General features: G+C 37.0%; 3 protein-coding genes across 4 annotated transcripts; 2 read left to right on the top strand and 1 right to left on the bottom strand.

Annotated features, from left to right (window-relative positions):
- Positions 1-998: 998 nt before the first annotated feature.
- Positions 999-4,658, bottom strand: cysltr3 (cysteinyl leukotriene receptor 3). The gene is made up of 2 exons (XM_019079594.2): positions 4,370-4,658; positions 999-2,443 (listed from the first exon to the last, which is right to left on the bottom strand). The coding sequence occupies exons 1-2, from the start codon at positions 4,374-4,376 to the stop codon at positions 1,245-1,247; spliced, it is 1,206 nt and encodes a 401-aa protein (XP_018935139.1). The 5' UTR covers positions 4,377-4,658; the 3' UTR covers positions 999-1,244.
- Positions 4,659-5,509: 851 nt separating this feature from the next.
- rbm5 (RNA binding motif protein 5) lies at positions 5,510-20,037 on the top strand. 2 transcript variants are annotated; one of them, XM_042758963.1, is made up of 25 exons: positions 5,510-5,675; positions 6,259-6,296; positions 6,386-6,575; positions 6,662-6,820; positions 8,714-8,783; positions 9,390-9,463; positions 10,234-10,317; positions 11,238-11,298; positions 12,741-12,806; positions 13,019-13,179; positions 13,371-13,468; positions 13,581-13,668; positions 13,759-13,827; positions 13,928-13,997; positions 14,131-14,231; positions 15,223-15,349; positions 15,441-15,532; positions 15,624-15,794; positions 17,337-17,477; positions 17,568-17,636; positions 17,726-17,899; positions 18,400-18,474; positions 18,564-18,664; positions 18,783-18,912; positions 19,628-20,037. In XM_042758963.1, the coding sequence occupies exons 2-25, from the start codon at positions 6,280-6,282 to the stop codon at positions 19,751-19,753; spliced, it is 2,514 nt and encodes an 837-aa protein (XP_042614897.1). In that variant the 5' UTR covers positions 5,510-5,675; positions 6,259-6,279; the 3' UTR covers positions 19,754-20,037. The 2 variants fall into 2 exon arrangements, with proteins under 2 accessions (XP_042614897.1, XP_042614898.1); XM_042758964.1 differs by lacking the exon at positions 5,510-5,675 and adding an exon at positions 5,739-5,760.
- A 3,219-nt stretch (positions 20,038-23,256) lies between these two features.
- Positions 23,257-25,551, top strand: LOC109062504 (protein rolling stone). The gene is made up of 3 exons (XM_042759210.1): positions 23,257-23,352; positions 23,717-23,939; positions 24,899-25,551. The coding sequence occupies exons 1-3, from the start codon at positions 23,257-23,259 to the stop codon at positions 25,549-25,551; spliced, it is 972 nt and encodes a 323-aa protein (XP_042615144.1).

The following is a 25,551-nucleotide window of genomic DNA, read 5'->3' as shown; positions in this document are numbered from 1 at the left end:
TGACACTATGACGTAATAGTGTGGCTAAACCACACTAGCAGAAGATCAACGCCTGCTTCTACAGCACTGCCTGTTTAGCCCCACCCACTCTTTCACGCATGTAGTGTTATAGTCAATCGTAGCAGTGGGTGTTTACTTCCGAGTCTATAATCTGCCACACTATTCAAACAGAGGGTCCTGATGAGGGGGTCAAAACAGAACAGAAAATTATTTCTAAATGAATTCTATTACTTCTAAATGATGATTAATTTAATGTAAAAATCTTGATAACATTATAAGTGGACATCAGTGAACAGTACAAAAAAAGGCAGTTCATGACCCCTCTAACTTCCTTTACTTGAGCACCACGTTTTGTGTACATCTAGCGCATGCTCACATAGAGAAACAGTAGTGCAATTGAACCGAAAAATGCTTTCTGTGTGAGACTGAGACGTCTTATAAGACTGTTTCATAATATAACCTTTGGTTTAATTATGCTCTTAGCACCTGGTTTTATTTGCACATTTTGCACATCCTGTTTTTTATGGAGACCCACAAATGACATACGGGGGGGGGGGGGGGGGGGGGGGGAAGTAAAATCCTGTGGACTATTTACCAATTTGTTCCCTTGTTTTAAGTAAATAGTGCACACGAAATCATAGTTTGTTCTACTTCCCGTCCGCATTCTCATAAACTGATGTAGATGCCTCTCACTTAAAATGATTCCATGCAACACTGCAAGGCTTTTGAGAATGTCTCTATAACTCATTCCCAACTCCAAATAAAACCCAATTTAAGTGTCTCTGTCCATAACATAACGGCAGCAACTAGTTTAGGAGAATATGTACGAGAAGTGGAACGAATTATTATTTTGTGCACACGATTTACGTGCACACAACTTACTTTTTTTTTTTTTTGACTGCATGTCATGCGTGGGCCTCCGTCATTCTTTTTTGGCAATGCTGTAAACCCCCATTATTTTTAAGCATGCACCCGGATGAATCTTGCAAGAATATGTCCAGTTTTCTTTTCTTGCCAAGTGCAGGAATCAAAATATGATCCATTTCTTAAGGTTGTGTGATATTCACCCACACTTTATCTAATGCACAACATCTTTCACATTTCAGTCTTTTAGTTGAGAACCTAAAAAAAGGAAGTAGAAAAACAACCAAGATGCTATAAGTTCACTCTTTCAAGACAACAATAAAGACACCTATTCTATACACTCAGATTTCTTCCTCTTCATCAAGTGCAACTATCTTTTACTACTCTAAATCATAATTGACTTGCTTTACTTCAGTGTCAGACAGCTTGCATTGCTTTTCAGACTTGCAGCCCTCAGGTTTCTTTTTGTTTATGACCTGGCAGGAGCTGTTCATAGAGCAGGGCAGACAGTCTTGGCGTACAGAAGTGAAGTTTTGGCCTCTCGACTTCTGCAAGCTGCTTTGGCTTCGACGTTGAAAAGACCGATTAAAACCACTCTGGCTCAATGAATTAAAAGTCCCTCGATGTGACGCTCTACGGATGGCCGTGCGGAAAGTCTCTCCTGCGAAGTAGTACAACAAGGGATTGAAGCAACTGTTGGACGCTGCCATGCACAACGAGATGACCAGAACTTTTAGGAGGAACTCAATGACCTGGCAGCTCTTCGTTAAAACCTTGGCATGAAGATGGACCGTGCGAACGACGTGATATGGTAGGAAACACAACAGGAATGTGCTCAGGACAACGGCGATCAAATACACAGTGCGTCGGCGGGTGTTTCTCTTTCGATTCCCGATTGTCCCTCCTTTGATGAGTTTATATATTATGCAGCCGTAGCAGATGAGAATTATGATAAACGGAATGACAAATCCAAACAAAACCCCCACATAGTTCAAGATAAATATGCGTTTCCATGACTTGATGTTCTGTGGTTCAAAGCAACGTGTCTTTTCATCCCGCATTGAAGTACCTGACATGAGGAAAGGCGTTGACAAGCAGGCCACGAAAATCCAGATCGCAAAGCATGATAGACTGGCTCTCCGCATCGTAACCAGGGACTGGTTGCGAATGGGGTGAACTACGGCAATGTACCGTAATATGCTAAGGCCTGTTAGAAACAATACACTTGTGTACAGGTTGACGTAAAAGGAAAATACACACCAGCGGCAAAACCAGTCTGGAAAATCCCATTGACCGCCCCTAAAAAAGTAGACCAGACGGAAGGGCAACGTCAAGGAGAAGCCAACATCTGAAATAGCCAAGTTAGTCATAAATACAGTGTTGGCCGTCTTCTTTGGAGTGTGACGCAGGAACACAAACAAAGCCACAGAGTTGCTGATAAATCCAATAGGGAATACGACACAGTACGTAACTTTGTACGCCAAATATTTGAAGTCTTCACTTTCCTCACAAGTCTGATTCATGTCAGGTTCTTGGGTGACGTTGAGCCAAGATGGAGTTACCGATGCAAACACAGGAGCTGGAGGCAAAAAGATGAACAATTAGTAATTAAACAATTGCTAACAATTGCAAATACTGCATATTCTGGAACGAATACGAGCTACAAGATAAGATGAACATTCCTGTTTTGTTCCTGTGGTTTAGTAGTAACGCATTGCGTTAGCAGTGCAAAAGGCTGTGGGTTCGATTCCCAGGGAACACATGTTAGGTAAAAAGTGTAAGCCTAAAATGCACTGTAAGTCGCTTTGGATAAAAGTGTCTGCTAAATGCATAAATGTAATGTCATCCTCTGTCTAGGGCAGGGTTATTCAGATCTTACCCTCGAGGGCCAGTGCACTGCAGAGTTTATAAACAACCCAGATCAAACTCACCCAACTGTAATATTCTAATGATCCTGAAGACACTGATTAGCATGCTCAGGTGTGTTTGATCAGGGTTGGAGCTAAACTCTGCAGTGCACTGGCCCTCGAGGGTAAGATTTGAATAACCCTGCTCTAGGGCTTCTGGTTTAAATAATTAATAAAACACAAAATATAATAATAATAATGAATAAATTCCTAATGTTCAAATCTTCTTCAGCAAACATTATCGAGGCAAGAGGTCAATCTGTACTGGTCAAGCATCTTTCGGCTATATGCAAATGCCACCCAACTTGAACAAATATGAATAAAAACCCTTTGCATGTGCGTTTTTGCTCCGAATGGATGTGAGTCTGGTGTGGCCGCACCATAAAAGACTGAACATGCTGATAAAGAAATGACATTAGAAAGTGATTAATACTACGGTCAAGCATTGCTCAACAATAGCTTACTAAACCAGGAAAAAGATGTTTTATTTCAAACGGGTTTAAAAACTCCCCTTGATTTTCAGGTTAAACATTTACATTGCCATAGAGGTTTAATACACAGACAGCAGAGTAGCATAAGTATAATCTAGATCTATTTAAAACAAAAACAAATCTGATCTTGTATAATTTTATGAGGTTTTATATTTAATAGAGTTTATTTTTTTAATTTATTATATTAAAATAAATGTGTTGTATAAGTGAATAAAGGGGGTTAAAATTATTATTACAATTATTATTATCATTAAAAAGGGGGAAAGGGAAATATAATACTTTATATTTGTGTGTCTATATATAACTTTCATGTTCATGTTATTTTTGCAACTACCCAAATATCGTTATTTTATCAAGGAGTCTGTTGTTTCCAGCAGTCCCATCGACAGTTCATATGCAAAACACATGCAAAAGAATATTCAGAGAGTGAAATGAAAACAGCTGCACACTAACAATATTCAAATGACGGCTGTAAATATACAACTGAAAAACAAAACATGGGCCGTTGTTCTGCAATTAGAGAGACATTGTTAATTATTAATGTGACTATTAAACCAATTTTCTGAAAGTAACTAAACTGGTCTCGTTACTCTGTTGTAAAAAAAATAATTGCATTGGACAAATACACTTCAGCTGCTCTTCACTGGAATAACTAACGGAACAAGTTTTCCAACTAGTCATACACTAAAAGCACCTAAAGATATCAGCATTTTTTTATTTTATTTATTTTATTTTATTTTAACTTACCATGGCAATTCTTTACACAAATCTACTTTGGAGGTACTATGTACACAGATGGTACTTTAATATATAGCCTACAATGGTACTGAAATAGTAGTATTTAAGGTTCTTCTAAGGATAGGCTACCCTGGTACTAAATAAAGTTTTTTAGCACCATGTTTTCTTAAGCATAGCCTATTGGATGTCAAAGTAGTACCAAAATAAAATAAATACTATTGAACGTACCATTTTAAATACTCTGTAAATTATTTTCAAAACTATATATGATAAGTTCCCTGTTGGCTACATTTTGTATTTTTTAAATGAATGTCAAAATATAAAGCCCAGTGTGATTCATAATGAGACTTTGGCTGGAGTTTTACTCACCTGTCATTGTGTCTTGACCATCCTCCTCCTCCTCATCTGCAGACTGATGAATTCGATGCGTTAAGATTTCTTTATGAGAACGTTATGTAACAAAATGTCAAAATGTTCCTCTCTCGGCAGTTTCAAGTGTGTGCTTCCTTTATAAAGGTCTTGAAGAGCGCTGCGTCTGTGCTCGGGTGCCCCATCATTGATTCCAGCGCCGCGTTAGAGCACGAAGTACAGAGTCGCTTGCGCTCAGTGATTCAAACGAACCGATTCGCTGAACTGCAGAGATGTGAGACGAGCTACACATCATTTGACGCGAGATAACCTAAATGAAAGTAAAGTGGTAAGCCGGTTCACTAAATACAAAAATAAACGTAAACTTTGAGTTCTGGGCGGGGTTTGGATAACCTTTCGAAATATTTTATGGAGCTCATAAATTAACCGTTTGAATGATTCGATTCACCTCGTTAAAGAATTCAATAGAAACCACACCTTTAGGTGTTTTTTTTCTTTGTTTGTTTTTTTTCTCTCTTCTTCTTCTTTTGGTAAATTCTATGAGTAGGTTTAATAACGTGCTATTCGTAATTCATATAAGGAGTACATAATTAATTTTTGAATAATGTTTCGAAATGTTTTATGGGGCTAACCGATCAAACATTTCGATATATAGGACAATTGTGAATGACCTGTTTTTTATTTTATGTTTTGTTCCTATGTTTTAAAGTTTTATGTTTTTTTATCTTTATTATATAGGTTGCTGCTTATGTACAGCACTTTGGTCCATTTTTATGGTTTTGAAAGTGCTTTATAAATAAAGGTTGAGTTGAGGTTGAGATACCAGAACAATTCAAGAGAAACCACACCTTCAGGTTTGTTATTACAATGTTGTTATTGTTGTTTTTTTTAATAAGCATATATAAAACAAGAAAAACACAGGTAGACCTGTGTAGTAATAATAAATGAAAATATAAATATAAAATATATTTAAATATAAAAAAGCACCATACTTCTAGGTTTTCATTAAGTTTGTTGTCCTCTGACCACAGATGGAAAGAGGAAGAGTAGTTGAGGAAAACAGCTTTAAAAAAAAAAAAAAAAAAAAAAAAAAAAAAACTACATTTCCCATCATGCATCAGCAACAACACGCCTCATCTAAAGGCATTCTGGGAAGGAGAAGCTCGTAGACCATTTTAGCTGCAGATGACATCGAATCGTCCGACGAAGAGTGTGATCTTTCGGCGAGAAGGGGTCTGCTAGCAGTCGTTAGAGTTCTCGATATACGAGAAATATTTCATTCCAACGTTTCGTTGAAATATAGTTGGTGAGTTTTCGTTGTCTCGGTGTGTGTTTTGCGCCTTTTTCAACGACAACCCGACGACAGAGTCTCCATTTTGAAGTGTCTTCCTGTACGTTAGCTCACTTAGCTTCTCACATAACGAAAATAGAGACCACACGATCAAAACATACCATGGTACTGCTATCATACGTGTTTTAGACATGTATCATGAAAATAGCATACGTCTTGTATGTGCATGTACCATGGTATTATTTGAAATCCATTGTTTTACCATGTAAATACCGCGCCATAGCAACGCATTCAGTCCTGTCCTGTTATACACACACACACACACACACACACACACACACACATATATATATATATATATATATATAAGTATCAAAGTATTTCCTTTACAAATGTATTGTGATCTTATCAAATGTTAATGATATGTACCATGGTATTTATCCACCACGTGTTAGTGTTTTTTATAACTGAACCCAAAGCTTATACGTTTGTCGTTCCAACACAAGGTTTAAAATTTCATATATTTTTTGAAATGTGCACGAGACTAATGTTGTGGCTATATATGGTGTATATATTGACTTACACGCATTTTTAACAGGCATTCCATTGAGAAACAAAGATGGGTGCAGATAAACGGTGAGTGTTTGAGGATTTCTTTATTTGATATTTTCTGCAACCCAATGTAAATATTTTTAATTTTAACAATGTGATATTAAATATTGTAGGGTTAGCCGTACAGAGCGCAGCGGCAGGTACGGCTCTGAGCAGTCTCGTGACGATGAGCGCAGGGACCGTCGAGATCGTGATGACCGTGGGTACGACTCGCACCGCTGGAGTGACGATCGCCGCAGTGACCGCTACGATGGTGAACGCAGTGACCGAGCTGATCGGTACTGGAACAGGGACAGTCCTGAGGTGAGGACTACATGTATGTGTTTGTTTATTGGATTTTTTTTTTTTTGACCGAAGCATGATGCTCACTTTAAATCTCACATATGTAGCAGCGAGGAAGGAAGCGGCGCAGCAGCGACGGCTCGGATGACGGACACCACTCGGATGGGGATTACTCTGAGCATGATTACAGAGGAGACCCAGCTGACGAGAAGGAGAGCAAGACCATCATGCTCCGGGGTCTGCCTATGAACACATCAGAGGCAGATGTAAGGGCTTTTGTTATTTATGATTTAAAATTGCGAGTTGTTTTTTTTTTTTTTTTTTTTTCTTTTTTTTTCTTCTGGCCTGAAAAAAGAAATAAAAAAAAAAATAAAAAAAAAAATTATATATATATATATATATATATATATTATATATATATATATATATATATATATATATATATATATATATATATATATATATAAAAATTAATAATAACAAATAAATATAGCAAGTGTTCCGGGGGGTATTCCAGAAAGACAGGTTATGTGACATACCCGGGTATGTTTAAGAGTAAGTGGATAACCTCAACTTTCGGTTCCAAAAATGGAGGTAACTTTCAGGGTATGTTAGTAGTCATAGCAACTCACTCTCTGAACTTAACCTGCTCCGGAGCAGGTTATGTTCCAGGGTCAGTTCACTTCAGCGAGCCTTCAGTGGGCGTGACAGATAGCGCACAACATTATATAATATTACAATATGTAATATAGCTTATTATATATATATATATATATATATATATATATATATATATATATATATATATATATATATATATATATATATATATATATATATATATATATATTTTTTTTTTTTTTTTTTGATATGTTAATGAGGAAGCACTAATATAAGTAATAAATAAGGTAACATTATTCTAATATGATTATTTCTTTTATTGCCATATATAAGAGTTATCTGTATAAATTATGAAACATTATGACAAGGTAATGTTTAACTTAAATAAATTTAAATAAATATTTATTTATTTTATTTATTACATGTTATATTATCTCACACATGGATTTTCTATAATGTCTAAATTCTAAATCGAAATACATATCTGATATGACTTAATATATAATTAGCATAAAACAAAAAATATAATTCACATTCTCAAGGATTAAAGATTACATGGAAAAAAAATCACGGTCATCAGTTAGGTGGCGATATGTACTAACCATGTAAACAACTAATGAACAAAAGAAGAAGAAAGAAACAGCTTGGCGCGCTTTTTCTTAGCGTCCGTTTCCATAGTGACTCGTCGATTCGTCGCTCTGTTGAGAATGTCTCGAGTCTTAATCAGGAACATACTCTGAGTTGAATGAACTTACTCCCGGACGCATTTTTGGAACCACATACCTCGAGTAAGCAAGGTTTGGGGTTAATCAACCGAGAGTTCAGGGTTTAGTTCACGGTAAGTTAACCCTGCTTTCTGGAATACACCCCAGGTCTGGAATTAATCTTATCATGTAATTTTTGCACGAAATAATAATGACAACAAATCATTTTTATAAATGTTTCTAGGCCCATTATTAAAAAAAGGAAAAAAAATAGTGAATAAATAGCTGTGAGTAGAATTTAGTAAATATTCCATTAAATCAAAAAATCTTTATCATGGAAATTTCTGCTTTGAGTAATAAATTTGATGATAAAGAATAATAATAATAGCAGATCATTTTAACATGTTTATTTCCAGGCCCAGAATTAAAAGAATAATAATATAAATGACAAATTAATTTAGTAAATATTTAAACCATGGAATAAATAAATCTTTTCATGGAATTTTCTGCTTTGAGTATAAATAATAATAGTAGTAATAAATGATTGTTATAAATATTCCAGACCTGAAATAATAAAATCTTATGGAAATTTCTTCAGTAAATATAATAAATATTAAATAATGTTAATAGGTATATTAAAAAAAAGCTTTCTGTGAGAGAGAATAAATTCTAACCAGTGTTTGTCAAGATTAAAATATTTAGTTTTAGAATAATTTGTTTAAAAATGCATCTTAGGGTTGATATTTTATTCTGGATTCCACTATGAAAGTCAAAACAGAAGCGGGTTTAGTTTCAGCAAACAAACTTTATCTGACTTTGCCTTGTAATCCACAGATCCGAGCAGCCATTGAGCAGCTGGAGGGGCCAAAGCCAATGGACGTGAGGCTGATGAAAAAGAGAACAGGTGAGACAGATGTACCGCGGATCCTTCCTCTCCCAAACAAACCTGTGTCCACTGGGCCAACCTGCTTCTGCTTAAACACCTTTTGCCATAGCAACATGTTATCTGACCAGTTTTACCCTTTCAGACTACTGCGTTTAAAAAAAAAAAAAAATGTTTGCACATTAGAAACATGTTTGGAGGTAAGTTTTGTTTGGGATTTGTGTGGCTCAAAATTGGCAGTTTTATTTATGCCAATTGAAGTTACATGAACGTAGATGCAGTCATGTAGCTTCTTTATCTTGTTTAAGTTAATACGAACATATTAAAGGTCATCCAACATGCAATCTGATGGTAGTTTCTGTCTCATAAAGATTATTTGCTTGTTAAGACTCAGCTATGTTTATGACTGTTTGCTCTGCTTTAGTTATTTATCAGTGTTAGACCAACAGCTAGAATATTAAAAGCTGCTGTTGCTATGGTAAAAGTTTCCAGGCAGCGCCCTTACATCTCTTTGGCCTCTCTGGGTCAAGGGGGTCACAAAGCAGTTTGTGACAGAGTTTGAATGTTGTACCTCTGAACCATATAAACTAACACGCCTCCCGTCTGTATATCTGAATGCCTCTCTAGGTATAAGCCGAGGTTTCGCCTTCGTGGAGTTTTATCACTTGCAAGATGCTACCCGATGGATGGAGACCAATCAGGTTGCTTCCTAATCACCAAGTCTAGCTTTTACCCCGGGGAATAATGCAAATTAAGTAGAAAAATATAAATGGAAGGAAAAAAAACAAAAACAAAGTTGCTGCCCCAGCAGACTATATGGACAGAAATGGACCAGAGCCACTGTTTTTGAAGGCAAGGTGTGACCAAAACATAGAAGAGCCATTTGTTGGATACTCTGGCTTCATTTTATTAACTTTACCAGAGCTCTGTTTGTTAGCACAGGAAAAAACTCATTGATTTTTAAGAGGGAAAGTACATAATACACTACAGGTGTGACTCAAATGGGTTTTAAGCCACCATTTTTTGTCAATACTGTCATTATCCTCTGAAATATGTGATTTTTCAGTAAGCGATGTTAGGTTTATTTTAGTTGTTCAAGACTAGAAGTAGAAGTGTTGGTGCTATTTTTAACTTTCCATTTTATGGACATCACTACTAAAATATATCAGCAGGTTTCAATAGTAATGAGTTGTTTTGCACAGAGAAAGTAAATGCGGCAAGCCTATGCCTCGTCTTGAAAGTCCCCCCCATCCCGTTTAAGAAAGGAGTGGCTTTTTTTATTTTTATTTTTTTTTACACTCTGTTCCGGCCCCATCCGGACAATCGGGTCCCAAACACGCACCATCTTACACGTTAAACCCTCCCGGGCGATCCTCACCCTAAACCCTCGTGGCTAATGTGGTTGTTCTTGGGCTGAGATTAAACCTTCGTAAGAGAGAGGAAATAACCAAACCCTTTCTTCCTTTTCCAGAAACTGCTGTCCATTCAAGGCAAGACTGTTGCCATGCACTACAGCAACAACCGTCACAAGTTTGAGGACTGGCTCTGCAACTCGGTAAGTTTCATGGAAACTTTCCCACCCGTTCCCGCCCAAGATGTTGAACTGCAGTTACAATATCAGTTTCATGTTGAATATTGTACTGGTTTTATTCTGAAATTTCAATATTAGATTTTTTTAAACTTTCACCAGGGAAAACTGAAAGGTTTGGGGTCAAGGTTTTTTGGTTTTTGTTAAAAATGAATCCTTTTATTCATCAAGGTTGCATGTAATTGATCGAAAGTAACAGAAAAGACATTTATAATGTTACAAAAGACTGCTATTTCATATAAACTAAAATAAATGAACTTTGTTAATTAAAGAATCCTAAAGAAAAATGTATCACAGCAGCACAAGTGTTTTCAACATTGATAACTAAAAAAATAAGAAAATAGTGTTTTCTAAAGGATCATGTGACACTGAAGTAATGATGCTAAAAAATTCAGCTTTGCATTAAAGTAATGAATTACAGCTTACAATATATTCAGATAGAAAATAGTTGTTTTAAATTGTAATAACCATTTAGTATGATTTTTACTGTAGTATCATTTTTCAGTTTTATGATCAAATAAATGCAGCCTTGTTTAGCCCAAAAGGCTTGATTTCATCAACCCCAAACTTTTGAATAGTAATGTTAATATATGTTATACTTATTGTTGTATGAAGTTCATTTTTTGCTTTTTGTTCCTGTGAACATAGCCTTAAATGCTGAGAGAGTTTAAAATAAATGACTCATCTAAGATATGAAAAATAATGTCAGAACATCTCTATCCAAGCTTTGTTTTGGAAAAGTTAGCTAGTTAAGTGTAGCATCTGAGTTTTTTGGTCCACTTGGTGGGCGTCCATCACGGTAAGTGTTCAAGCCACTCTAGTGTGCTTGTTACCTGGTGCCCCATAGCAGAAGTGTCAACTAAAACACTATGACCGGTTGCTTGCAGTGTGGCCTGTACAATTTCCGGAGGAGGCTGAAGTGCTTCAGGTGTGGCGCAGCTAAAGCGGGTAAGTAGCTCCCTGAGCTGGAAACCGCTGTCTGCACCCATCTGGCTGGTCATGTCCTTGGAGCAATTTTTGTAGTAAGCTGTGTTTCCACCGCTGGAACTTTACCCAGGAACTAGGGACTTTGGGCTGGTACTCGCTGTGTGTTTCCACCACAGGAACCAGGTTCTAAATAAAGTTCAGGGTAAAAAAATGCCCCTCAGAAAGTCCCTGCTCACGAGGTAGTACTTTTTCAAAGGTCCGGAACTTTCGGGGGGGGGACTTGGGCGCTGAGCATGCTGATTGGTTGAGTTCACGCAGCATTGTGATTTCAACCACCATTTATTGGGATAATTAAAAAAAATTACTGTTATCGTGTCATGAAATGTAGTTTTAAAAGTATTTCAGGTGAGAATGTAGTTGTTTTTAAAATCAAATTTGCAGTTTAATAAAGACCACCTTTTTCAAAATGTGTTTTGCCGATTTTGGAGATGATCAGCGGGAGCTCAGTGCTCATGTATCCACCTAGAGCAGTCTCAACTCAGCTAGTCCTTCTGACATTTGCCGCTGGCTCTGATGTCTCTTTAGTGGTTATCTAACAGGTAATCTTTGCTCTTTATTTATTTTTTCTATAAGTTAAAATTAAAATAAAAAGAGGCAATTGAAATAATATTTTGTTTCATTGCAATGTAGGCTTTATGTATATTTACACATTTCCCTGAACCAAGTACATTTCTGCGGCTATTATTATTTTTAAATTAAAAAACGAAAGGAGGCAGTGGTATTTTATATCCTATTTCGTTTTATTGTAAATATACAGTGAGGATACTTGCAGTAGCCAAGGCGAGCTGACTGATGTTATCAAGTACGCTACCGAGGATGCAAGTCCGAAGTTTACGTATTTTGTATCGAGTAACGCTTGCAGACCTACGTCACCAGACTATTTGCCTAAACTTCACGGTACTTTAGACCGCGGTGGAAACGCAGAAAGCAACAGATCTGGGGGGAAAATAGTTCCTGGTACAATTGTTCCGGGTAATTTCGGTGGAAACGCGGCAATAAAATGTATATGGTGTGTTATATACAGTACTCAACAAACTAATCTAAAATAGTGATCGTTTTTATCACTCGTGATAGCTGGCATTTGCTCTTTTTATAGCTGGTAACTGATATTATGGCTCCACTTAAATGTTTTATGTTTGCTAGTCAAATCAGGCATCAGAATTTATAATACCGCACAGTCAGCCTTCATATGATCAGTTTACAGTGTCTGCCTACTTAATGCTAATAATTTAAAAACAAAACTCTCATTTTGACTGATGACAGAGTCACTCTGGGATTGTAGGGATCATCTGTTATGATCTTCCCAAAGCCTTTGTATGGGGCTCTTTCAGTGATGTGGTTTGCATCAGGCTTCAGTGTTTAAAGAAACTCAATGTGCTTTTATTCTTTGTGCTTATTTTCAGATTCCGAGTCCAGCAGCACAACAGGAGCCACAGACACCCAACCCAGTGGAGATTATTATGGCGATAGTAAGCCCTTTTCAACAAATATCACTTCTGAATTAGGGATGCACCAATAATTATCTAAAATGTCAATTGCACGTCATTGGGTTCCAAAATTGTCCAATGTAGGCTGATGCTGATAATCTAAATTCAAACGTTGGCTGAGACTGGTATGTCCTCTAGTGTGTTGTGCGGTTCTTGTTTTGCATTCACACTGACATGTTTGCATGTTTTGACAGCCATCATCCTGAGGAACATCGCCCCTCACTCCACTGTTGAAGCCATCCTGACGGCACTCGCCCCCTACGCCAACCTCTCGCCCGGCAACATCCGCCTCATTAAGGATAAACAGACGGGACAGAACAGAGGGTTTGCCTTCGTCCAACTTGCCTCTCCTTTGGTAACCTTTTTCTCCCTTCCTCCGTCTATACAAATCTCTTTTGTTCCAAAGATCATCTTAAGCAAATAGAGAGGTAGATCTCTTAAGTGAAACCAGTATCAGAGTGATTAACAACCAATAAGATTAAACCTGCATGCTCTTTTGTATCTTTGTTTTTTTAGCACATTCTGATGATGTTTGTGGTTTTGCAGGAAGCGTCACAGCTCCTAACCATCCTTCAGGGCTTACAGCCCCCTCTCAAGCTGGATGGGAAGACTATTGGTGTCGACTACGCCAAGAGTGCTCGAAAGTACGCACCTCTCGCTCGAATCCTCATGCGGTTGATTTGCTCGGAAGAGTTTTTCCATTTGCTGTAGCTTGATTAATAATTCAGTTTACTAGAATGGCTTTTTGTTTCTCAGGGACCTGTTATTGCCAGATGGGAACCGTGTTAGTGCCTTTTCGGTTGCTAGTACAGCCATCGCAGCTGCTCAGTGGTCCTCCAGTCAGGTATGAACAACTTTATTATAACTGTGGCTTAATGTTAAAATGGAATTATGCATGCATGACAGGTTTAATTGACTATATTTCACGTTACAGCCTCAGCAGAGTGTGGAACCAACATCAGAATACAGCTACCTGCAAGAGGGATATATACCCTATTCACAGGTCAGCTGACTGCACCCTCTGAAATGCATTTCAGAATTGTTTAGAATTGCATTTATATGAATTGTTTTGATATTGAGCTGAGCTAAGATGATTTGTTTAGGAGTACCAGGCATACTATCAGCAGCAGGCTGGAGCTGTGGACCCTTCCCAGGCTAACGGCATACTTGGAGGTAACGTTCGCCTGGCATTGTCTACTTCTTTTAGTAGTACAATTTAGTACAATATGTTCTTTTATGAAAGTAAAATGACTAGTTGTGCTTGCGGTTCGCAAGCTGAATAGCTGTGGTATGTTTTAATTTGCAGCGGCTCCAGGCGTGAAGGTTCTTCCTGCTGCTACAGGAGTGGTGATCTCTCAGAGTGCGCAGGTCTATCAGCCTCATATCATCGGCCAGCCAGCTGCTCAGGTGACTACTTTATGCTATGACTCATTTATTTATTTATTTTTTTTATTTTTTTAAACTAGGTAAATAGCATTAGTTTCTATTGCAGTGGTTCTCATTGAGTGGGCCAGGACGCACTTGTGCTTTTCATCAAATTTCCAAGGGCTGTAAAATGACTGAAGCGTTTCAGATAAAACTATAAGCTCTAGAATAAATTTAAACTGCTAAAAATCTATATGCAAATGTTTTTAATTTTTAAATATATATATAATTTTTTTTTAAATTGTCAAAATGATATTTTAGGATGTTTCCAGACCTTGAATAAGTCATGGAAATAATAAAATCTTCATTTTTTTTAATGAATATAAGTGGTTTTTAATTATATGAACCTTGAAAACTGATATTTGTGAATGTAAAAATATCCAGTCCTCATGAACCACTCAAAGCTTACCTGCAAACTTGAGTGAAATTTCCCATTCTGACTTTAAAATAGGTGATTTATTTGATTTGTGCAGATCTTATAAGTTTTTTTATTTGCTGTTTTTGTTCAGACCAGTATATAACATGCATCATTGTTTTTATCAAAACTTATTATTTGAACACAAACTGTTTAAATTGTAGTTTCTATTGTCATTTTATAGTTTAGGATGTTACCATAGATCTTGGTTTTGTTTTAAATGAACATTGCTCCCTGGAAAAATAGCTCTGTTCCAAAATCAAATTTTTCCTAAATTATTTCAACGGCTGATTCAAAGAAATTTCCCCCCCCAAAAAAAAATAAAAAATCCCATTCAATTATTGAAACTTCTGCAACTTATTCAATTTATTTATTTATAATTATTATAATGTATTGTCACTCCTAGTTCTGTAAACTAACAAGCAGCTTTGTCACTACAGCTGAAGTGCTAGAAACATCTTTGAGGGTCTTCAAATATTGTCCTTGACAAAAGGTTTGAGAAACACTGCCCTAGTGCAGTGATTGTTCTAATCTCATTATAACCCATCTTACTGTCAGACATTGCAGATTGAAAGCAAAGCCCAGCCCATCACAGCCGCTGTTTCTGGCCCAGCAATCTCTGCAGTCGTGACATCGGCCGCAGCAGCCAGCACAGCAACAGCTACCTCTCAGGAAAACCAAGCCGGTAAGAACGGATCACCAAATCCACATCATCCAATCAGAAGACATTATGATAGAGGTTTCTGATTCTTTTGCCATTTTCTCACTTCCACTAGCTGTCCCAGACACTTCATCCTATCAGTACGATGAGTCTTCCGGGTATTATTACGACCCCAGCACTGGCCTGTACTATGACGCAAACACACATGTACGTATTCCATTCGGTTTTCAACAAGACAATACTATATTTCAGCGGATTGCTTGTAGAGGGTTTTAAGTATTGTTGTTTCTGTCTGTAGTATTACTACAACTCCCAGACTCAGCAGTATCTGTACTGGGACGGGGAGAAGCAGGCCTATGTGCCCGCGGTGGATGCCAACAACGCAGCTCAAAGCGCCGCTGCCTCCACTTCCACACAGAAGGAGAGCAAAGAGAAGAAAGAGAAACCTAAAAGCAAAACGGCTCAGCAGGTAATAATAATTCAGCGTGCTTGGATTCTTTTAAAGCACTAATGTGTTCTAACAATACAGACTTCACTTTTTGCTTGCTGGTCAATAGGGGTGGGCGATCTGTCGATTTTATATCGTGATCAATCTTAAAGGCGTCTGTTAAAACTACAGCATTGGCTGCCTATTAAATGACTGTGGCTGGTCGGATTATATCACGCGTCTCTATCATGTCTTTCATGCGTGGTAATGTATTTAAAAAAAAAAAAAACTCAACGGGAGCTAGCAGTAGTAGGCTACTGCAATGAATCAAATTTTAGTTTCAGTTTTGATTTGTGCTGTAAGATTGTTCCAATCATTTCAAGCAGTGTGCTTTTGCCTGTGCAAATCAGTCCAAACATGCAATGTGATAGTCGTGAAATGCAGTCTACAGTTGGACATGGTTTATTTTAAAAAGGGTTATTAAAAGCGCTTTTACTGCGAAAGAGACTGTTCTCCAGGTGCGTTCTGTGCACACGCTCCGAGACGGAGCAAGCAAACTACATGTGGAGTTTCAGGCACGTACATAAATGGTCAAATATACACAATAATATGTCCAAATGTCAGTCTTGGTGAGTATTTACATAGACATAAATGAAGTCAGTTGTTTTAAGTGAACATAAACAATTGAGAAAGAAATCAGATGCGTGTCAGTATATTAGATCCGTGCATTCAGTCTTAAAGAGACAGCAGCCTAATAAACTTAATGCTGTCTGTGTCAGTAATCTTAATCAAACAACAAAAGACAGAGACAATCACTCACTGCTCTTGAATGAATCATTTTATAACTTTAATAAGAAACAACGTATATTTGATAGTACATCTCAAAATTGGGAAGAACGCTATTCAGATCATGATTTTGTGTGACAAGATCATATGATATTTTGGGAAGATCGCCCAACCCTACTGGGCAATACAGTAGGTGAAAAAAAAAAAATTCAAATATGCACTTAGGTCCTCTCGATATAAAATTGTTATTGCTTAGTCATCAAATTGACATCGGCAATTTATTTAAATAATTTTGTTTTCAGCATGCTTGTTCACTTACGCAATTATGATAAGGTGCTCTAACTTCTCAGTGCACCAAAATAAAACTAGATAATTGAACATTTGAAACTTAAGTAGAAAGATTTTTTTTTAATGTTTATCTTATGGTTACTGAACAAGGTTTGAGTTAGTTCTTGTTAATATTATACCCATGTGTGAACACCCAAATTCTTTAGACCAAGAAAGTAATTTTTCAGTTTTTTTTCTCCCTCCCCAAACATTATCACCCATAATCATTCTAGAATTAATTCGTTCCAGATTGTTGCTAGAGTCATCTGGTGATAATTCATGATTTTTTTCGTATCACAGTTCATATCACAGGAAAACTACATTTCACATTGTCAGTATTTTTAACATCGTGCCTAAATGTGACTCCATGCGATTGGAATCTAAGGAACAGCCAGCACTCACATGTTCAGAAAATGTCAAATCTAGCTATTTCAATCCTCCACTTGTGCTAAAAATATGTCTCTGCATCAGATTGCAAAAGACATGGAGCGCTGGGCCAAGAGTCTGAACAAACAAAAAGAAAACTTCAAAAGCAGCTTCCAGCCAATCAGTCAGGAGGAGAGGAAGGAGGCGGCGGCAGCAGATGCTGGTTTCACGCTCTTTGAGAAGAAGGTATTGCTGGAGACATTTGATGATTGCTGATCTGTAATGATCATGGTTTTGTTATAATACATGGTTTTTGTTTTATTTGCATATGTGCAGACAGGAGCACTGGAGAGGCTTGTAACAGAGGCATCCAAAGTCACAGAAGAAGAGTGCTCCTCATCAAAGGTCCTAAATCCACTGTGCACCATTACAAAACAATTCAAGTTACCAAGTAGTGTTAGCTGATTAGTTTAACCCCCTGTGCTGTACTGCAGGTGGGGCTGGTGGCAGCGTACAGCGGCGACAGTGAGCCTGAGGAGGTCACAGAGGGTGATGAAAGGGAGGACAAGTTGACCGACTGGAAAAAGATAGCATGTCTTCTGTGCCGACGGCAGTTCCCCAATAAAGAAGCTCTGATCCGCCATCAGCAGCTCTCAGACCTGCACAAGGTAATGAGCCGAGGCCGTTTGAGTTGGATAGTAATCATTGCCATCACTTTTAAAAATGTAAAAATCCACTTAAACTTTACTTATATGATTTTTTTTTTTTTTTTTTACAAAAAAAAAAAAAGGTTGGAATAGTTAAGATTTTTTAAATCCTTTGAAAAGAAGTCTTTTCTGTTCACCAAGGCTGCATTTAGGTGATCAGAAATACAGAAAATGATTTAAGAATTGAATATGCTTTAATATGCAGTTTTTTTCCTGTGATAAAAGCTGTATTTTCAGCATCATTACTCCAGTCTTCAGTGTCACATGATCCTTCAGAAATCATTCGAATATACTGATTTGCTGCTCAGGAAACATTTCTTGTAATTAATGTTTCATATTTTTGAAGCATAAGAGACTTCTTTCAAAAACCTTTAAAAATGAATCATTCCAAACGTTTGACCTGTGGAGTGTTATTTAGTTATTTACCTGTTTAAATAAATGTATACACCTGTGCTTTCCAGCAAAACTTGGAGGTTCTCAGGAGATCCAAACTGAGTGAAGCAGAACTGGAGGAGTTGGAGAGGAAAGAGACAGAGGTTTGAAAACTCATAAATACATACATCTTCCTTTTAAAGAGTATTTCCTGGATGTTACTGACACTCATTCATTCTCTTTGTACTGACAGATGAAGTACAGAGACAGGGCTGCTGAGAGAAGAGAGAAATACGGTATCCCTGAACCCCCTGTGCCCAAGAAAAGGAAATTCACCCAGCCAACACCTGTGGTGTAAGTTCAAGTGTTTATTTTAACACGCATTTAAGGTTGATTCAGTAGAGATATTTACTATTACAATACAGTTGCGATAGCTATATAACGATGCATTTTGTGCCATTTGATTTGGCAGAAATTACGAACAGCCCACCAAGGACGGCCTGAACAGTGATAATATCGGCAATAAGATGCTGCAGGCCATGGGCTGGAAGGAAGGCAAAGGTCTGGGTCGAAACCAGCAGGGCATCACAGCACCAATTGAGGTACGACTCATTTTGTCATGTTACCATGATATACTTGGTATTCGATAAACAATTCAACACAAATGTGTCTTGTGCAATTAGCATAGATGTATTAGTCCGTGTAGGTCCGTGTAGGTACAAACATGCACAATTTGGCAAGTATCAGATATGACATCTTTACTTTGCATTCAGAGTTTTTGTTGTAAAAAAAAAGTGTCCTTGAATTAACCAACAATGCTATTCTAGTATTTTTGAGTTACTATTATAATTTTCATTCATATTTTGAATTAGTTTTATATTTTCTGTTTTGGTTTTAATTTCAAAGATTTTGTAAATTCTTTTTTAATTCATAATTTATTGTTTTTTTTTTTTTAAATATATTTTGATTTCGATAACTAAGGAAAATATTTTTGTATGGTTTTAGTTTAAATATAACTACCTTGCTTTCCAGGTTGAATATGCTACAATAAAATCAAGATGCGTTTTAATATTCTTGATGTGTTATTTCACAATAAATGATGCTGTGAGTGTTGAAGTGACCTGTGCCGTTTCATATGCAGTGCGAAACCTGGAGTAGACGCCAAATATTTTGTTAGATTTTTGTTGTTTTTTGCAGCTCACTAATCCTATATAGGTGTGGCAGAAGGTTGATTTTGAACCCCAGTCAAACCTGAATATTATCTTGTGCAAATATTTGACATAACTAAGAACTGAATCTTTGTCATCTTGTCTGCAGGCTCAGTTGAGAATGAAGGGAGCTGGTCTGGGAACTAAAGGAAGCAACTACAGCCTCTCTGCTTCAGATACATACAAAGATGCCGTCCGGAAAGCCATGTTTGCACGCTTTACAGAAATTGAGTAAATGAGGATCTGTCATGTCAGTTTGACTAAAGATTGTGGACTGTGACTTTAATCGTCTGCGCTGAGGCGTGTATTTATTTTGACTTCAGAAACTGTGTCAGTGAACATGAGATATGTGACTAGAAGAATGTGTACATATGTACAAAGTCCTCGAAAAATGTGAAGAATGTGTTTGATTTTGATTATTATTTGCTTTTTCCAAAGTAGATCTTGAACTGTGTAAAGTTTATTATATATGATCTCATTTTTGTACATAAGAAAATAAATGAGATGACCTGAAATGAATTTGAATGCTTTTATCTTTTGGGTGTAATTTCATACTGTGATTGGATTGTTTTTGAGACATCAATTTGCAAGTCAAATCACAAATGCGATTATGCTGAAAGCTGGAAAAAAAGAGAGAGAATTATTTCCTTTCATTTTACAACACCTTTCTTTCACTGCTGAAGGAATGAGCAGTGAAAGAAAAAAAAAAACATGTTACCAAAAAGTTGAGAATATTTAGCTTTCAATATTGACCAAAATGACAATATTAATCTCATATCTTTGCCTATCAAGGTTCTAGCTCGTAAATCTCTTGCGTGTTTGAGCTTGTTTTGCAAGTTTTGTCCATTCGCCGCCTGTGGCATAGTTTTTCATCCATGTAAAGCTAGAGCAACACCTTGTTCGAAGGAACTGACCTTTTTTATCTTTTCTTTCAAGAGAACAATGAACTTGATTGTAATGTCACGGTTGATAGACAAGGTGGAGAAACTTGACAAGTCAGTGACACCAACAAACTTTAAATGCAAACAATGTGTTTTACAAAGTTATAATAGGGTGTGCCATGACAAAATACTATCCGCCTTAATGCATGGACTCATAACTGCCTCAGTACATGTTCTACAATGCTTGCTTGGCTAACTTGTTTTTTTTTTTTTTAATCTCTTTGTTACTCAGCAAAGTGCCACCCTGGTTGTTCTGGCATTTGATCACTACGTTGCAATTTTTTTGCCATTAAGATATGCTATTGTGCGTAATTCTGTCATGTCTTTAGTGTTTGTAGTAATATGGGCATTTAACACTTCTCTGGTGGCTCTGGCAGAGACTTTAATGACACAACCTTCATTCTGTAAATAGGCTTCAACGCGGAAGTAAGCTTATGGGCGAGACATCCGGTTCATTAGCTGCTAAATGGAGATAACGAGAAAAGTAACAACGTGCAGTAGATGGTAACACAGTTTGCACTACTAACCAGTGTGTTCATAATAAATATAATAAATTAAAATTAGATAAGATAAACCAATTTGCAAAACCAGCTGTTTTGTAGCTAAAAATAGCTTTACGCGGATGACGCTGGAAGCCAGTCCCATAAAAATTACAAATGGCTGCGCCCGCTTACGGGAAAAAATGATCAGTGATGCTGTCTATACTGTGACACAAGAAATCCCCTACTTAAGAAAAAATTCACCCACATCTTGCATGGCCTTAGTACGACGGCGTTTAGCCTGAGGGTGAGGGAATTAACAGCAAATCTTCATTTTTGGGTGAACTGTGTCTTTAATGCAAACCTTGTTGCAGTTCTAGGATGGCATTTCCAGGACCCTATTTTTTGGAATACTTGATTCAAACAAACATGCAAAGAAACTTTTTTTTTTAATCTTCTCATGTTATTTTAAACGTAAGAGCTGGTATGAACTTGTGCGAGGGGTCTGCAATCTCCATTTATTAGCCTATTTAGCTGTGCAAAAACAGTTCATTGTGCTTCTGGATGTTCACATTATTTTAAATTTAATAACATTCTAATAAACAATAATTTGTAGCACAGTTGTTTTACCGTTTGACCAGTGGCAAACGCACATCAGTGAGGCCCCTGCAAAGAACGAGATGGGGCCCCTCCCACCAGCAGTGATGTCATGTGTGAAATTTTATTGCGCACCTGCTGCAACGTACTCCCCCAGTTACATAACTGAGTGATCAGTAATGAATGTGGTGAATTATAATTGCATTGATATTATTTGAAGTTATTATTGGATAACATTTTATAGGCTCTATAACGTGCATATCTGATATCGCTTTTAGTCAGACTGAAATCCCTGCAGGAATAAATATTTAGTAATTAGGAAAAGTTTATTATATTTAAATATTTACCGAAGGAAATTAAATATAGGGTCCTAAAGGGTGTGTGACTATTTTAACAAGCGGGCCAGTGCTGCTTCCTCAAGAAAGTTTATTTCAATGCGGTACTCGCGTGCTGTGATTAATCATTTCTGAAAGCCGTCTCTCAGACAGCAGATGAATAGCTACCAAATTGAGCTCTCTTTCAATAAAATATAAGTATATAAGTAAATAAAATATAAAAGTTTTTCTTTTTTTTTTTTTTTTTTTTAATCATCAAAAAAAAAAAAAAGTGCCATTATTTTAAATTGTAATAATATTTCACAGTATTTTTTTTTTTTCATTTGATGAGCATAAGAGACTTCTTTCAAAAACATTGAAAATAGTAATGTGTCCAAACATTTCAATGGTTTTGTATAAGTAAAAATACACATTTCAAAATTGCAGTTGTATAAATAAAAAGGTTAGGAATCATATTTATTTCAAGTGCTTTTTATTGAAGGTGGGGTGGCCTCACACATGAATTTTGCCTAGGGCCTCCAAATGTCTAAAACCGGCCCTGGTAACATTAAAGCAATTTTGTGTGAAACATATGCTGTTAGATTTCAGGCTGACCCTGCTGTACATCTGCAGCTGTTCACTTCAGACCAAAACTCTCTCTAGGATATAAAATAAATGTTTAGACATCATAACTTGTCAGTAGTTGTAAAATAAGTGACATAGTGTACAACCATGTGATAATATGGAGAAAGCAATAAAATAAATAAATAATACTCAGTGAAAAGTGACTACTACGTCCACAGTTCTTTTAGTTAAGGGCATTTTGACGTTTAGCCACATCTCAGAGACTCAGTGGTAATCTTGTTGGTATGTATGAGAGATTCACATGAACACGATTACGATTTGCAGCTCCAGTTATTTCATTAGATGCTTCCAAGACAAGCAGTGCAGTGTCTGTTCTGCTGCTATGGACTCGTGAACATGAGATCACGATCACAACTGATAAAATCAGAATATCAAGGTGTAGGAGAACACCGTCGTTTGGAGCTGTAGATTTATGCAGCGTCTTTATAGCAGCTCAGTGGATGCATTCTTGCAAAGGTTAGTGAGAGACATTCTTTTTATATTCTTATTATTATTCTTTATATTATTTAGTATCTGAGTTGCATGCGATCATTGTAACATTAAATAACTGATAATGATAATTACAGCATTATTTCAAACCAGAAATACTGGTTCATATTGGAAGTGAAAGTCTTTTCATATATGTGCAATGTGCAAACAGTATGTTTTTGCAGTCTACACAAATGTGAACAGACTTCCAAGAAAGCAGACACATGGCATCACAAGCGGTTAACCAATTTTGCATTATGTTTTTGACAGGAGGAGTGTTTATTGGTGACAGACATGGGTGCTAGTTGGACACAGAGCTGGAAGGAGGAGTTCAAAGCTCACAAACTCCACCTTCTCACCTCTAAACCAGAGCTGCTTCTTCAGCCACGGGTGAGTTTGAGTCACTAAACTTCATGCACTGATCCAGTTAGCATATGCATGATGGAAACCCTGCTGAAAGAATCAAGCTAAAGTTTTTGCGTCGTGGTTTGTTTTTGGTCCACGGTGGTCGACCAGCATAGATCAACTAATGATCATAAATGATGACCGGTCTGGACTAGTTAGAAACCTTGTTACATGTATGTCATGTCTGTCAGCAGTGCCATTAGTTTCACTGGATATAATCTGCATGTAAATAATGCTGAAGACATTGAATGCATATGTGTATTATATAGGTCAAAATGTAAATGCCAATTTCCAGAATCCATCATACTGAAACATGAAATTGTAATAACCTGTCTGGTTTTGTTTGCAGTGGGAGATTCCTCCATTGTTGTGGCTTCTGTACAAATGTTTTATGCTGGTCTACACCTTCAGCTGGTTTATCTACACGGCTCTTCTCTTCGACACACCTAAATTCCTCATATTTCTCAGCCATATCTCATACTGTCTTATGGTTATCTACTATCTGGTTTCTCTCTGTAATCTGGCCTGGGCTTTCTTGGAAATCAGATGCTCCTCTCACAGAATGAAAAGAGGTAAAATTGTTGTGCAGTGTGTTGCTGATCACAGATCCCACTGATTGCCACACAGATCCCACACAGTGACTTCATAAACTACCCATAAACAAGTCACACTTATGCTACTGGATTATAAGAGTCTTGAAAGAACTACAAACTGAGTCTATAAAAGATTTCAGTATTGTGTTTTTCTGCAAAAAAATTTTTAAGAATTAAAGGAGTTGTAGTAGTTGTATTTCAAATGGAAATGCATTGCTAAAAATATATTTACAATATTACAATATTTTATATTTACAGTATATTTAGATCATATTAATTTTTCATCTTAATTTATTTATTCATTTTATTTTTGTGAAAATATTTCAACTGAATTTGAACTCAACAGAAAAAGTACTTACTGTTAAGCCCCGATTAGATCGCAGTATAATACATCAAGGGTCATCTGCTCTGAAATATTGCAGGAGCTGTTCTCAAAATATTTTAGTGACTTTTAATCAACCAATGCTGCAGTAAAATCCTTTGCTGCACTTTATACATATATATATGCCGTTGAAATTTTGTGGTTGGTTAGATTATTTTTTGTTTTCTCACCAAGGCTGCTTTCATTTGATCAAAAATGCAGGAATATTGTGAAATATTATTCCAATTTAAAATAACTGTTTTCAATTTATTCCTGCGATGAAAGCTGAATTTTCAGCATCATTACTCCAGTCTTCAGTGTCACAAGATCCTTCATGATTTGATGCTCAAGAAACATTTCTTATTACTATCAAATATGAAAACGGTTGTGCTGCTTCACATTTTTGTGGAAACTGTGAAGGATTCAAGAGGAAAGAACAGCATTGATTTGAAATGGAAATCTTTTGTAACATTATAAATGTTTTTACTGTCACAAATTGAATGCATCCTTGCTGAATATTGCTGTTTTTTTTAAAGGGGCCTATACATGTGTTTCATGCAGTCCTTTCCTCCACTAGGTGTCAGTAGTGAATGTGAGAGCCTCCTGTCTCTTCCCGTCCCTCTCACCGCTGCTCTCTGTCTGCAGTGGCTCCTGCATTCTGTAATGGGCTGTTTTTCATTAACTGTCTCCTTTCTATACTGGACCATAATCCACCCCTTTGATCAGCACTCCTTCACAGCCTTCAACATCAACATCCATGTTATCAACAGCATCCAGATCGCTGTGGATCTGTTGTTGTCCTCCACACCTGTTCATCTCATCCACTTCTTCTATGCTGTGCTGGCCGGAGCTCTTTATGTCATATTTGCTGTTGTTTATTGGCTAATGGGTGGCACAAACATGTTTGGTCAACCTTACATCTACAGCATTCTTGATTTCAGTGGGCGCCCCCTAGTGGCAACACTTTGCATTCTGGGAGTTTGTCTGCTTTGTTTTCCATCCTGTCACTTTGTGCTGTGGAACCTGCACTTACTGTGGGAGTGGATGGTGAGCAGAGAGAAAGCGAGGAGAATTGCTTTAAGGAGGGAGGTTTGGTGGTGTGTGAAGGTGTCTGGAGGAACAACCTTTGACCTCGTGCCTTCCCTGGATCCAGCAGCCTCTGTGTTTGACCCGAGCAGGAGGACAGACATGATGGAGGAACAACAGTCACAATCACTCACTCTTGTTTGA

Source organism: Cyprinus carpio, chromosome A6 (assembly GCF_018340385.1).
Source record: "Cyprinus carpio isolate SPL01 chromosome A6, ASM1834038v1, whole genome shotgun sequence".
In the NCBI taxonomy this organism is placed as follows: Eukaryota; Metazoa; Chordata; class Actinopteri; order Cypriniformes; family Cyprinidae; genus Cyprinus; species Cyprinus carpio.
This window is presented reverse-complemented; position numbering and strand designations above follow the sequence as displayed.

Excerpts from the sequence above, each read along its gene's own strand:
- LOC109062504 (XM_042759210.1), top strand. The coding sequence starts at position 23,257 with ATGGGTGCTAGTTGGACACAGAGCTGGAAGGAGGAGTTCAAAGCTCAC. Across the intron at positions 23,353-23,716 it reads AGCTGCTTCTTCAGCCACGG|TGGGAGATTCCTCCATTGTT; the intron begins GTGAGTTTGAGT and ends TTTTGTTTGCAG. Across the intron at positions 23,940-24,898 it reads CTCTCACAGAATGAAAAGAG|GTGTCAGTAGTGAATGTGAG; the intron begins GTAAAATTGTTG and ends TTCCTCCACTAG.
- rbm5 (XM_042758963.1), top strand. Across the intron at positions 6,821-8,713 it reads TGAACACATCAGAGGCAGAT|ATCCGAGCAGCCATTGAGCA; the intron begins GTAAGGGCTTTT and ends TGTAATCCACAG. Across the intron at positions 15,350-15,440 it reads CTCTCAGGAAAACCAAGCCG|CTGTCCCAGACACTTCATCC; the intron begins GTAAGAACGGAT and ends CACTTCCACTAG.